The sequence below is a fragment of the Mercenaria mercenaria genome, chromosome 15 (assembly GCF_021730395.1).
Source record: "Mercenaria mercenaria strain notata chromosome 15, MADL_Memer_1, whole genome shotgun sequence".
Taxonomy (NCBI): Eukaryota; Metazoa; Mollusca; class Bivalvia; order Venerida; family Veneridae; genus Mercenaria; species Mercenaria mercenaria.
The window spans coordinates 29,114,397-29,129,285 of record NC_069375.1 but is presented as its reverse complement, the minus strand read 5'-3'; the positions used below and the strand labels follow the sequence as shown (position 1 = coordinate 29,129,285).

Here is a 14,889-nt window from a genome sequence, read left to right as displayed (position 1 = left end):
TCCAAATCTATTCATGCTTGGACAGATATTGCAAAAACAAGCACAGGAACCTATACATTTTATTTCACAATATTAAAGAGCATATGTTTGTTTATGTACTGTAAGAAGTTTCAATGAAATCTTTATTCTAGTAAAGTTTCTATTCCTGAAGATGTTACCTTTCAAATCATTCTACAAAAACAAGCACACTACCCTGTGTTTTTTATGTTTACACCTCTACCCCCACTCTAGGAGACAAATTGTTTCTGCCCTATCCATCCATTACACTTCATTTTCAATAACTGGAGAACCATTTCACCAGATCCGTTAAACTTCATAGGGTGATAAGACTTTTGGTGCCCGCCCGCTTAGCTCAGTAGGGAGAGCGTTTGTCTACGGATCGCGGGTTCGCAAGTTTGATCCCGGGCAGGGTGTATGTTCTCTGTGACGATTTGATAAAAGACATTGTGTCATTCGTCCTCCACCTCTGATAATTCATGTGGGGAAGTTGGCAGTTACTTGCGGAGAACAGGTTTGTACTGGTACAGAATCCAGGAACACTGGTTAGGTTAACTGCCCGCTGTTACATGACTGAAATACTGTTTAAAAACGGCGTTAAACCCAAAACAAACAAACTACCTATTGTCTTTGGGGCCACTCCATCAAAGGTCAAGGACACGGGGATATGAACATGGAAAATAAGATGAGAACCACTTGACCCAGAATGTTGAAACATCATAGGATGATTGGACATGCAGAGTAGGGGTCATGCAGAGATGACCCCTATTGATTTTGGGGCAACTCATTTAAAGGTCAACGTAACAGGGGCCAGAATTCGTCACACTTCATTTCCAATCAATAAGTGGAGAACAGTTTGACCTAGAACCTTCAAACTTCATTGAATGATAGGGCTTACAGACTAGGTGACCCCTATCGTGTTTGGGGTCACTCCATCAAAGGTTAAGGTTACAGGTGCCTGAACATGGAAAACCATTTCCAGTTAATAACTTGAGAAACAGTAGCCCCTGAATGTTGAAACTTCATAGATGATTAGACAATGCAAAGTAGATGACCGCTATCGATTTTGGAGGCACTCGATCAGAGGGCAAGGTCACAGGGGTCAGAACATGGAAAACTGTTTCCAATCAATAGAGAATCATTTGACCTAAAACCTTCAAATTTCATAAGGTGATAGGTCTTACAAGGTAGATAGCATGAGTCCGACTTTAACAAGAATGTTGAAACTTCATAGGATGATTTGACATGCAGAGTAGATGACCCCTATTGATTTTGGGGTCACTAGATCAAAGGTCAAGGTCACAAGGGCCAGAATCCGTCAGACTTCATTTCCGGTCACTTAACTATTTGAACTAGAACCTTCAAACTTCATTGAGTGATAGGGCTTACGGTGATGACACCTGTTGTTTTTGTGGTCACTCCATCAACGGTCCTAGTACATTGAAACTTTACCGGATAATTGAACTCGCCTAGCAGATGACCCCTATTGATCTTGGGGGCAATTCTTTCAGAGGTCAAGTTCACAGGGGCCTGAACATGGAAAACCATTTCCGATCAATAACTTGAGAACCACTTGACCCAGAATGTTGAAAGTTCATAGGATGTTTGGACATGCAGAGTAGATGACCCCTGTTGATTGGGGGTCAAAACATGAAAAACCATTTCCGATCAATAACTTGAGAACCATTTGACCCGGAACCTTCAAACTTCATAGGATGATAGTACTTACAGAGTAGATGATCCCAGTAGGTTTTGGGATCACTCGAGCAAAGATCAGGGTCGCTGGGGTATCTGTCCTTCACCCTTCATTTTCGACCAATAACTGGAGGACCACTTTACTCAGAACATTCAAACTTCATAGGTTGATAGGGTTTACGGAGTAGATGACCCCTATTGTTTGTGGAGTTACTCGAAGGTAAAGATCACAGGGCCCTGAACATGGAAAATCGTTTGCGATCAATAACTTTAGTATCGCTTGACCCAGTATGTTGAAACTTCATAGGATGAATGTACATGCAGAGTAAATGGACTTTAATGATTCTTTGGGTCACTTTATGAAAGGTCAGGGTCACAGGAGCCAGAACATGGAAAACGATTTCTGATCAATATCTTTAGAACTATTTGACCGAGAACCTTCAAACTTAATAGGGTTGTAGGACTTACAGAGTAGATGAGCCTTACTGATTTTGGGATCACTCGATCAAAGGTCAAGATCATAGGGGCAAGAACATGGATTACCGTTTCCAATCCGTACCCTGAGAGACACTAAACCCAGAACGTTGAAACAAAATGGGATGACTGGACATGCCGGGTACGGTAGATGATCCCTATTGCAGCCAACCATCGATGTCTCTTTGACTTTCGCTCCTGACGCCTATTGATTTCTTGCCTATTACTACTATGCTATTGGGGAGACATGCGCTTTCCTACAAAAGCATCATCTAGTTTGAACCACAATCTGACAACAAAGGAGAAGAAATAAAAAAATGCCCAGTGATAGCAAAGCGTCAGAAAAGAGCCCAAAAGGTTCTGAATACAATTTTCCTCAACTCTTGTGACAGAAAAACCTATTAGTAGCAGTTTCTACAAGAACATAAATACTGTAAGAAAAGGCGCCCTAGTACTGGTTTGAAAGGCATTTTCCTCCTTGACAATTCTCAAGCCCGTTGCAGTACGTAGTGTCATCATGAACTTCCTGCACAACAACAAGGTAAAAAATACCTGAACACCCACCATATTCTCCAGATTTAAGGGACTTTGTTCTATTTCCTCGCACCAAGAAAATGTTGTCTGGGTGACGATATGACAGTAAAAGTTCCCTTGGAAGCACGATCCATCAGTGCTTGAAGCAGATACCGAGGGCAGACTACTCTGACGCTTTTCGACAACGGATGTCGCGTTGGAGAAATACTTGAAGGCAAAGGAGTCCGGCACATGAGTGGATTAAGTTTAATGACTTATTTTTGAGTCCTAGAGCCATAATTATGTAAGAAATCATACTAATATAACTACTCCCTAGACTAGGCAGTAGTTATATAAGTACGATTTTTTTTCATAAAATTTATGACTCTAGGACTCAAAAATAAGTCATTAAACTTAATCCACTCATGTGCCGGACCCCTTTGCTTGAAGGGGTTAGAATATGTGTTATTCAGTAGATTTTCTCATTAAAATATTTTTGGGCTTAACACTCGTATGTATAAAAAATTTCTAACGTGTTTATCACACAATAAAAATATGACAGAAGATGGAAGAAGTTACCAGTGTTAAACTTTCTTTAAACGTTAATGCAATTATGTTTTACAAATGTGTTCCGTTTTCAATGTAATAGAAGGAAGAATTCGTGTAAAGATGCTTTGCCTATACTTGTAGTTAAAATGATGACACTGACGTAACAGCAACTTTCCTATCTGACATTTTAACAAAGCCGTTGTCTTCCCTTAAATTCTGGAAAATTGCCTTTTAATGCACGCACACTGCATTCTTTTACTGGAATAACCCAGGAGAATGTACATAATACAAGACATAAACCAGACGGTAGTGAAAGTATAGAGAATGTTGCTGTCGGGGCCATATAAAACTTTACCCGTAAAACATAAACCGGCGGAACATATGCCGGTTCATTTGCAGCAATTTACATAAAAATCCCCAGCATTTAATGAAATGTTAATATTTTAAGCCTTTGTTGTGTTTCCAATGTGGTATTGAATATGTTTGAGACCGTTTCGCTAAATATCGGAAAATAGGGAAGAAAACTCATTTCATACTAAATTACTGGGGCCAATTTTTCATAAAGTGCTATAAAACAAGACTGACTGAGCTTCACATCATGCTATATTTATCCAAAGATACCTTCAATTAGGTTTCGCTGAAATGTCCAGTCTTATGAAGCAGTTGCGTTATATTTCGGCTTTAATAATAAAATGAATTATGCCAAGACTTAGAATGTTAAAACATGAGAGTTCTGTGAATTGCTCTATACAGTACAGTCAAATCAACTGTAACAGTATATATAGCTTTTTTTGAAAAATATTTGTGTCACTGAAACACTATGTCATTCTATGATATATTTTATTGTGCAACAGTCAAGACCCGCGTAGGCATATTGTGTATCGTCAAAGGGACCTAACAATGTGTTTCTTAGGGTAATGCATCTAAACTTTTACCTAATCCCAACTGCTACATATGTGAACAAATCGCATATTCGAACCGTGTGCAAAGCTGTTACTGATTGATTGATTGATTGATTGATTGATTGATTGATTGATTGATTGATTGATTAATTCATTCATTCATTCATTTTATTTATTTTTTTATTATCCTAATATCCTTTCGTTGCATAGGCAAAACTCACATTAAGGATATACTAGTTTTTGTTGTTATCGTTTTTGAAATCTTCGTCAATGTTTAATTTAATGCATGACTTCTGTATCCGCATTTTGACAGGTTTTTGATAAATGCATTTACTCACACATTGCAAATATTTTAACTTTTTTTTCTAGTTAACGTAAACAACATCTAATATTGGCAAATGCATTTTTAAACTGTGAAAATTGTTAAATGGTATTCGGTATCCAGATCTGGATATAGATTGATAACACGCATTAAAAACCTTCAGTATCACGCAACTTGCATACCCAATAGATTTGACTGGTAATTATTCATAATTTCAAATGTAAAATTCGGATCTAGTATGTATGCCTTTGAGATATAGTCTGTAGCTTGTATCCGCTCGTATCTATTTATGTTTGAAACCCCGCACGAGGTGTCTATTTTTTTTAATAAGAGTAAGCCAAGCTGACTTTGTGAACAAAATTCATGGCTTATTCCATGTACCAATTCATTGCTAAAGTTATGTCCGAAGGAGACACCCGCGGTCTTCCTCTCAACATTAAACACTGTTAAAAGCTGCATAGTTCTTTTGAGGCAAATATTGCAAGTATACTTTTGAATTAATTGATCATCTTATACTAAACTTTCTAAACGTTTTATGGTTTACCTGGCATTAATCGTGTTAATACACTTGCTTTACTTTCATTGTTCGAATGTTTCTACTTAAGTTTGTCACTTGAGCATTTTAGTTCTTGTGGGACGTATCTATGCGAAATTTCTTTTACCGAAAACTTAAACCAAGGAATGCCCAGTATACACTGTAACTTATATTTTTTTTTAAATAAAAAAGAAAATGGTGATAATGTTTTTCAGCCAAACACACAAACTGCAAAATCAGCTAAAAATGATTCTCCAAATTGAAGTAGTGGTGTATGACCTAAGTTTCCATGATAAATTCTGTCATACTATCATTGCATTATGAAAATACTTCTTTGATGTCAAAGATAGATCTGTTTGTGACTTCAGCAAAAAAAATTCAAAGAAAGAAAGGAAAATAGGAAGATAGGGAAAAACTCCTGAAAAAAAATGTGAAGCGGACTATTTAAGTGCATATTAGTACATTATAGTATGTTATTAAAGGTACCTCGTGGACCTCATAATGTTGATAGCTTTTACATGTTGATATCTTATCGACATGATATACATGAATTCAGTTTATTTGCTAGTGTTAAATTCAGTAATATTTTAACGGTTAAAATAACTTAATTTAGCCTTTGAATGGAATTTTTAATAAGCTCATGTCTTTTTTCCGCTCAGCCATGTATTTTGAAGATCTATAACATGAAATAGAATAAATTTTGTGTCGAGGGTTATATTTGATCAAGGTCATGAAATGACCTTTTGGAAATAGTTCCAGATATATTTAATTGAAATAAATAAGACGTAGTTCCTCTTTGGGCCTCTTTTTTGGTTAATTCAAGCCAACAAATCGTATATGTAATCCTTTCCTGATTCAGTATGCTTTATAACATTTAAAAACAATTAGCATTGAACATATTTATAAGGACACCACTACTTTTGGTAATATGATAATCTCTACCGTTATTTCAAATGGAATGCAGTCTAAAAAAAGAGTTAAAATTACACATACAGCTCGAGGGCGTTCACTAAACTTCAGCATGATAAACTATGAAATAGCAGCCAGAAAAGCGCGGTATAGTAATCGAGAGAGTCAGCTAAATTAGTTTAATAACAGGAGATCCGGCTGACGACCTGGAGGAAAACTTTGAAGAATTTGTCCGACGTAGAACTGAAAGGTTTTACGTTGGTGGGTTTAAACCGATTATAGCGGAAGACAAATTTTCCAAGTATGTTTCAAACCGCGGACTTACTTTTACAAAAGTGTCAATTTTAAGAAACATAAAAACTGTAGATACCGAAATGTGACTATACGTGTTAATGTAGAGGATAATGGAAATGCTGATCCTATGACTGATGACGATTATTTTTGGCCGAGAGGTATAGTTTGTCGTCCGTGGCTCTCCTATAATGCTACAAAAGCAACAACAGTGAGTATGGGAACAGTTACAAGGAAGCAGTTCAAATCTGATTTATAGACTGTAACAGTTATAACCGCGAACATAACTTTTACTCTCGTTTTAGCTAGCGATATCGGAGACTTATCTTAAACTATATTTCTGAATGACTCATTTCAAAATCATTTAACAATCGCAACTTGGAATGTAACAGGCAGTATGTCTCCAGTAAGTAATCTTTGTGATTTTATAAACGATAATAATATAGACATTTGCAACATTAGTGAGCATTGGTTGTATAATTATGATTTGCACGATTTGCATTTTCTAATATTGTATCAATGACACTTATGTAAGCCATGCCATAAGCCATGTGGAATAAGAATTTAAATCATATAGTTTCTCCATTAAACCTAAATAGTCGACATATCGTAGATGTTGGGATCATGACACAGCGTGGTTGTTATATGTATGTATAACAAGTATATTTACCGTGTAAAAATCATACATCAGAATTATTTATTGACTGTTTAGAAACAATGGAATGTATCATTTGTATCGAAATCGGGTTTCAGACTTTCTTAAACAAATTGAAAATGAAATAGATGAAGCTGCAGAAATTGCTAATAATGAGTTTTGGAGACTTATTAACCTCTGGAGAACGAAGCCGAACTGAACACAAGTGATTGAGATGATATTTGACGACACGATTTTCTGAACTCCGCCAGAGATAAATACGGGCTGTAAAAACTAATTTGCAAAACTGTATCCAATTCAACTCGAAACTGTTAATGAAGAACTTTTGTCGACCATAAACACAGAACTTGGTGATTTAGAAAACGAGTGATTATCACATCATGATACAATAATCCACCGATTCATCACAGAGGTCGTTGCTTAGCTTACACATGTAAAAAACGGAAAGCATACGTAGCTGACAACGAATACTATGAAAATCCGATGTACGGTGGTTCACTCATATTCAATTGCGTTACAAAACTCTTTCAAAACATGGCTCGCCTTGCGCATTTACCTGTTGAACTCAAACATGGAATTATTGCAACTATATATAAAGGTGGGTACAAAAAGAAATCGGATCCGACAGTTATAGAATTATTGCATTGTGTTAGCTATATTTGAGCTTTTTTTTGTAGTAGGTGTTTGCGCCTTCCCATTTATGGTCTCTTGCATAAATAATGTCATTACGTGGTTACGAGGTTCTTTTCAGCAAATCATATTTATATCTGCTTGTCACGAAACATTCAATCATCACTTTGGTAACTCACATTCGGAAACTAGTAGAAGTGACTAAACTATCACATTTTCCTTACTGACTGAAAATTCTGCACCATCTTGTTTAAACAATCGAAACTTTCAGTGCCCTTTCTTACTGTATCAAGTTCTCTTCAACATGAGCTTTCAAATATTTAAAAATACAGTTATTATAACTTTTTGCAATTTAAATAAAAAAGAAATAAAGGTAAGTTTGTTTTGGCAGTTTTGCTTACCAAATCGACCTATGTAGTCAGTAAAAGTATGAAGACACGCCTTGGAAGTAAACTCAGACATAAAATACGAGTTTGGCTTCATTTTACGCCATACTCAGAAAATATAAATTTATACACATTGACTTTAAAAAGATGTGTCATGCATAACATTATTCATACGTATAGCTTTATCTTTATGCTAACCAAATGCACATCAACTGCATTAAATTGATAGATACCTGCTTTTCACGCTCTATGACGACAACTACCACATTTATACAGATGAATCATGCGGCTTGAACAAAGAAGGTGGAATATTAAAAACTTTTTTCTAAAGTTTTAACAGAGATATTCCATAATTAGTGTTTTGCATAAGATAATCTTTCGGACGTTTAATTTCACTGTAAAAGAATGAAATCGAAGTATCTTTTCGGTGTTGCTGATTTCGCCGTCTTCTTTGCAGCAGTTGGCGTGTGTCTTGTAATTGGCGTATTTTTTGCAATTTGGGAAAGGAAGAGAGACACAACAATCAACTATTTTCTTGCAAATAGGAATTACAGAACTTTACCTGTTGCTCTGTCATTTGTTGTAACATTTCAATCGTCTTTAAGTATGCTTGGGTTTTCAGCTGAAGCATACGTCTACGGGATAGGGATGGCATATTGTGCAGTCGGAATACTAACTGCTTACTCTTTCACTGCAATTTTCATTGTCCCGGTTATACATCCGCTTAAGTTAACAAGCGTTTATGGATATTTCAAACTTCGGTATGGAAATAACGTGCTAAGGTACATGACACTTATCGCTGGAATTATCTACAATTTATTCTATATGGCAATAATCACAGTTGGGACATGTATCGCCATAGAAGTTGTAATTAGAATTCCCTTTTGGGGCACATTGCTCATTTACACAATTTTAACATCTATATATACTTCAGTTGGAGGTATAAAAGCCGTTATTTGGACTGACGTTTTCCAATTTGTTGTCATTGTAAGCGGAATAATTGCTATCCTAGTTAAGTCAAGTACCGATGCAGGCGGGTCAGCTAGGGTGTTCGAGTATTCACGTGAACGTTTTAAGACAGATTTCAGTTTTGATCCAACAATTCGTTTTCAGTTTTGGAATGTGTCATTTGGAATGTTTAGCTCACTGTTGTATGTTACATTAACACAACAAGCAATGCAGAGGGTCTTTTTAACACCGACAGTGAAAACAGCAAGGACCATGTATTTTATTTGTTCCCCAATCTTTGCAATTGTCACAGTAATGGTGACATGCCAGGGAGCAACCATTTTTGCTTACTTTGTTGCAAAAGGTTGTGACATACTTGAGGCAGGACTAGTTAAAAACGTGAACGCAATTTTACCAATTGCTATAAGAATTTTATTCAAACATCAAGCCGGTTTAGCAGGATTGTTCACAGCTGCGTTATCAAGTGCAGCACTTAGCACACTGTCTTCATGTCTCAATGGTTTGTCTGCTGTTACATATGAAGATATAATAAAGGTGAAATTTCCAGAGCTACACACATATCAGGCAACCAGAATATCAAAAGTCATTGTTTTGGTGTATGGCTTAGTTACTATGGGGCTGGCATTTGCAATTTCACATATCCCAGGTTCAATCGCATCGATTTTCTTTAGCTTCATGGCTTGCATGGACGGACCGATATGTTCAGTATTTTTACTGTCAATATTTTATCGTAGAGCTACAACAAAAGGGCTTGTTACAGGTGCGTTTTGTGGAATGGTCATATCCTTCTGGTTGAACATGGGCAGCAAGTTTTCTAATGTTCCACCTTTTCCACATCTTCCTGCCGGTCCAACAAACCAGTGTCATAAGTATTCAGACCAATTCCTATCATATGCAAATAATTCCGAAAACGTCAATGTAACGTCTTTCCTTGCGGTAAATATAACCAATACTCCGGATTTCTCTACGCCAATGTCATCGACTATCGCTGTATCTAATGATGCCAGTGAATTAACAGTTTTACAGAGAATTTACAGCATCTCTTACATTCTCTTTTCGTTAATTGGCTTGATGACATCACTTTTGATAGGGATCATTGTCAGTTTATTCACAAATCCACCAAAGCAATTCAACGAACGTTGTCTATTTTCCTTTAGAACACACGTAATTGAGGAATTTTGTGGCAATGACTTATCAAAAATAGAACAAACTAACTCAAAGGCAAAAAATGATGAGCAAGAATTGACACACTTCTTGCGAAAGGATGACGAACTGCAAAGAAAATGAATAAGGAAGTTGTAGGCTTATAGATGGAGAACTGACCTTTGTGCATTTCACAAGGAGATAACCACAATTCTACAATGTCATTTCCCTTATTGTCATTAACATTATACTAATATAGATCGTCCTATCATGTGGTCTAAACACACGTACATGGATAATAATAAAAAGCCTTATTTAGCCTTGGAGGAGCCAGAAACACACATTGACCTCCAACTGTGATGATGATGTCATGCACAATGTACTGGAAGAATTGTCATCTGCTGCAGATATATATCAAGTGCATTTGATTTCTCTGTATCGAATTAATCTTCACGATGTTGGATTTGATAATAGAACGATTGTTGCCTACGGACAATTAAGATCGTGGCTTGACTACACAAAAAAGAGTTGAAAATATCATTTATGTACATTTTAAAAGTTACATCACTTACACTACGTTCCGAGAACAAAAGTGACGTCAACGATCCCAAAGAGTGAATGATTTTTTTATACCATTAAATAATACAACACAACCATACAATGTAATAGTGCAAGAATCACGTGTTGTATCATACATCGAAAGCAATATTAAAAGATATGTGTGTGCAGAATTAGAAGTGGTTACGCTAACTTAAAATCTGAAATTTGGAAAACTGTCGGATGTCATGGGTCTTTGTTTATCTTAATCTAATAATATACTACAATCAAAATATGGAATTCATTCAATACCAGGCAATATTTTAGATTATACGTAGTCAGTTTGGAATTATATAGACTTTGAAATATATTAATATTTTTCTTTTAACAGCATTAAATTTTACCGAGCTTTGAACAAAATTTGTCGTCATCTATTAATTTCTTAATGTTTTATACGTAAGATTTTATCACTTCACATTGATATCTAACGCTATGTTGAATTGCTGATATACAGAAATCGTCAAGATTTATTTTCTGCAAACAGATTATTCAGGACGACAGAAATTTTGACCTGTTTACTTGTTACTAAAATGTGGTTGGCAGCAATGGTTCTTTGTTTGGTAAGAAACGAAGTTTATCACATGTTTGACGACGCGGGAGTGAAAGTGGTAAGCCATTACATAAAATTGGTAATATACTAAATGTTTGACGTCGACGTCGTTTTAAGTATAGGAGACGTTGGTCAAATTGACTTGTTTATAATAGTTAAAGAAAGTAGAAATTTCGATGTTTCGGCATGAAAAGCTAAAATGTGATGAAAAGGATATTACGTTTGTGACTTTCCTTATTGAATTTATCAAACTCGTCGAGCCTCGCATTTAATCATTTAATTCAACTCGTTTATTAAATTCAATATGAAAAGACATTCATGTAATATCCTCTGTATATGTTGTAGCGTACAGTTGACAGTTATGAAATTAGTGGAAAAAACTTTAGGCAATTCTTGGTCAGTGACTCATATAAAATGCGCAGATATAACTTCAAAATTTATAAAACCTTCAAACGTACTGATGCATGAGTAGTTTCTTAAAATAATGTTTTCATATTTTGATTTTCAGCTCTGGGAGATATGATCAATCTAATTGCTAAATCTATTCATAAATTCGTGTTTTTTGCCTACGTTTGAAACGTGACATGAATATACTGACTTCCACCCGTTTTATGCTGCATAAGATTGTATCACTATACTACCTGAGTTCACATAGACCTGCGTTATACCAGTTTCGCTGCATCATAAAGATGTACTTAAATGCAAAGGAAACAGAAAGTTTTTCTTTTTTTGTTTTCATTTGGTTTTGTGCATGGAATTTCAACAATATCTAATATCATAATTTTAATCTTATAAAGGTGAACGAACTCGCATGTGTCATTATCAGTCAACCAAATTTCACTGTGATCGACTATTCCTGAGTTTACTACCCAAAACCGACTGGTTCACGAATTTAATGCAATGGTGGTGTCCTAAAGAGGACATTGATTTTTTGTTTTATCAAAAAAAACTTTAAATAATAAAACGAAAATTACAACACTGCTATATTCGTACTCTCGAACGTATACGTTAAAATTTACGATCCATGTATTGATGTGCAATAGCGTTATTATTTTGTCTTTTACATATTCCTACAAATAATTTAAGAACTGAAGAAAATGTCGCCATTTCCTCGTTATTGTACACAGACGTATCACACACGAGTGTGAAGAAAAGGTCCATGCTAAAGACATGCATACTTTTTCACTTAATGTATTGAATCTTTACTTAAAACATGTATCTTTCTTACCCCACCCCTTCGAAAATGTCTAATTTTGACAGAATTTCGAACCCCCGCCTCCCTATAAGACGGTCTAAAAACGAAGATATTGATTGAAAATAAATACGTATCATGAAAAGAGTAAAATATACGTGAAAATCAAATTTAACTAAAGTAATATTAGTCTCTGACTTTGAATCACTTGCCCCTCACCGATCTGGGTTCGAGCCTCACTCGGGGCGTTGAATTCTCATATGAGAAGGCAAAGTCGTGACTACAATGGGGCTCGAACACACGACCCCCGGGTTGAGCTCACTAAACGAACAACAAACGTATTTTCTATGTTTCAAGTTAAACAGATGTTTTTATTAATTCCTGATGTATATACATTTAACATTTGACACCGCCTGTTATTTTCATATCTACCGTTTTCTCCAGAACTGTTGTAATTTTGTTACCATTTAATACACACTTCATCACCAGCGAATCCAGCGATTTCTTAGCTATAATGTACATGAAAATTAGACGGACTAAATGCAGCTACTGATTTATACTGATACTGATGTATGAACACAGCATTTTAGCATGTGTTTAAGCGGACTAAACTTTTTTGTTTCCTTTACAGAGACACTGACAGTGATATCAGCAACCCCAAATACGATCCTAGGCTAGCTTGGTATATACAAAGCTCAGACAGTTTTTATTTCTGTTTGTTTTTCCTGTTTTTGTTGTTGTAATTATAGCATTGTACTTGATCCCCCTCCATGGTTGCTCATGAAATGTAAAGCCTACAAAGTTCCTCATTCTAATTTTACGATATTTAGCAGCTTCTTTGTGTTACAAATGAACACAATATGGCCACTATCATAAACTGCAAACGGATAATTGTAGAATGTAATAGTTACTTAAAGACGACACTTAAGCGACAATGTATGTCTAAATCTGGCATTGATAAAGTTTTCATCTATAAACTTTGTAACATATTGTGTTACAGCAATTTCCCAATTGCATTTAGTAAAATTTTAAAACGTTTTTATGTAAAAAGGTGTTGCTGGACGCTATGTTATGGACCTTGATGCACATTGGCCCAGAACACTTTAAATCTCTCAACTGGTTACTAGTCAACAAACGCGAAGACCAGATTATTCTGTGTCATGTTTTTAAAATAAAGAATGGCTTATTCCCGGACTACATGGGAGAACATTTTATCCCACAGGATACTGTGCATTCGTATAGGACAAGGTTAAGTCATAAGTTTTTTTTTTGCTGTTCCAAAGGGCAAAGGTTTGGGTTAAAGTCCTCCTTCTTTTCCGGTATTTTCGTATGGAATAAGTTGCCCGCTAGTATAGCACAGACTGAGCAATTACCTGTTTTTAAAACAAACATTAGTAAAGAATTATTTACTGACAGATTAACATAATTAATTTAATGTGTTTAACTAAGCTCGCATTTTACATTTTGCGATTTCCATCTAGTCACATAATTCTTTAAACTATGTTATACCAGGTCCTCTCTATGTCATGCCACCAACACTCACGCTGCAAATATGGCCAAATAAGTAGCTTAAAACTGGTAGTAGGTGGTCTATGAATGTGCACATCAACTTCTGCATACCAAAATGTTCGTCGGAATATGTACATGTAGTTTTCAGAACTGCCTGATGCCAGTTTCTAGTCACTTGGCAAAGTCCTCAAATTCAAGATGGCCGCTAACATGGCCGCTGATACAAGAAAATGATACCCAATGCATAAAATTGCAAAATAAAAGCATTTAACTGTTGTAAATTAATTTGAAGTTAATATAAAAATGTTCAAGTTATAAATTTGCAAAATTGTACGCATTTATCGATTTAAAATACAACTTTTTGACACATTTTATACCAATTTCATATGGACTTAAATGTGATGAATACTATTTTCTTGAACATACGGTCAATATACTTTGTTTGTATTCCTCTATTTAGTGTTGCTCCTTACACAATGCAATCCCGTGTTTAACAAGTGATAATAGATTGTAATAACATTATTATTTTGTTAAAGGATACATTCAAATTATTTATATTTTACATAGTGGGTGGGTAATTCAATATTGAATATATAGTACAGTAAAAAAAAATTAAAACATGTATCAATCTGCATTTGTATATTCACTATAACTTGTCAAACAATGTGTTAAAGCATTCAAATTGATTTAGACAAACTTACAAATTTTTTTAAAAAATGTTGCGCGCATGTATTGGACGATGATTGCAGAAACTTAATTCTAACTGGCAGCAACAACCGAAGACAATTATCTTGTTGATTTTTATGGTTATATACAGTGGAGACATTTGATCCATAATGTGCATTCGTATGTAAAGGTTAACGTAATATTTTTTTTTCTTTCAAAATTTGTAAAATTTACGAATCCAGAAATTGTTATAGCACATACGAGATATAGGTTTTTAAAAACAAATATGTAGTAAATGAATTATTTACACAAATAAAATTAATGAACTACTGCATTTAATTAGATTACCTAGATCAAGAAAACTTCCTTTACACTCAAAGTTAACAGGACTAAGGTCATTGCCAA

At 35.2% G+C, this 14,889-nt stretch overlaps 2 protein-coding genes across 2 annotated transcripts in view; both read left to right on the top strand.

Annotated features, from left to right (window-relative positions):
- The first annotated feature begins 8,091 nt into the window (after window positions 1-8,091).
- Window positions 8,092-10,929, top strand: LOC128548998 (sodium-coupled monocarboxylate transporter 2-like). Its single transcript, XM_053524890.1, has one exon. The coding sequence runs from the start codon at window positions 8,264-8,266 to the stop codon at window positions 10,112-10,114; it is 1,851 nt and encodes a 616-aa protein (XP_053380865.1). The 5' UTR covers window positions 8,092-8,263; the 3' UTR covers window positions 10,115-10,929.
- A 128-nt stretch (window positions 10,930-11,057) lies between these two features.
- LOC128548999 (uncharacterized) overlaps window positions 11,058-14,889 on the top strand; it is a 41,891-nt gene continuing 38,059 nt past the window's right edge. Inside the window, exon 1 of the mRNA XM_053524893.1 lies at window positions 11,058-11,175. Coding sequence (XP_053380868.1) covers window positions 11,098-11,175 — 78 coding nt within the window. The 5' untranslated portion in view covers window positions 11,058-11,097. The remainder of the gene's footprint in view (window positions 11,176-14,889) is intronic.

Excerpts from the sequence above, each read along its gene's own strand:
- LOC128548998 (XM_053524890.1), top strand. The coding sequence starts at position 8,264 with ATGAAATCGAAGTATCTTTTCGGTGTTGCTGATTTCGCCGTCTTCTTT.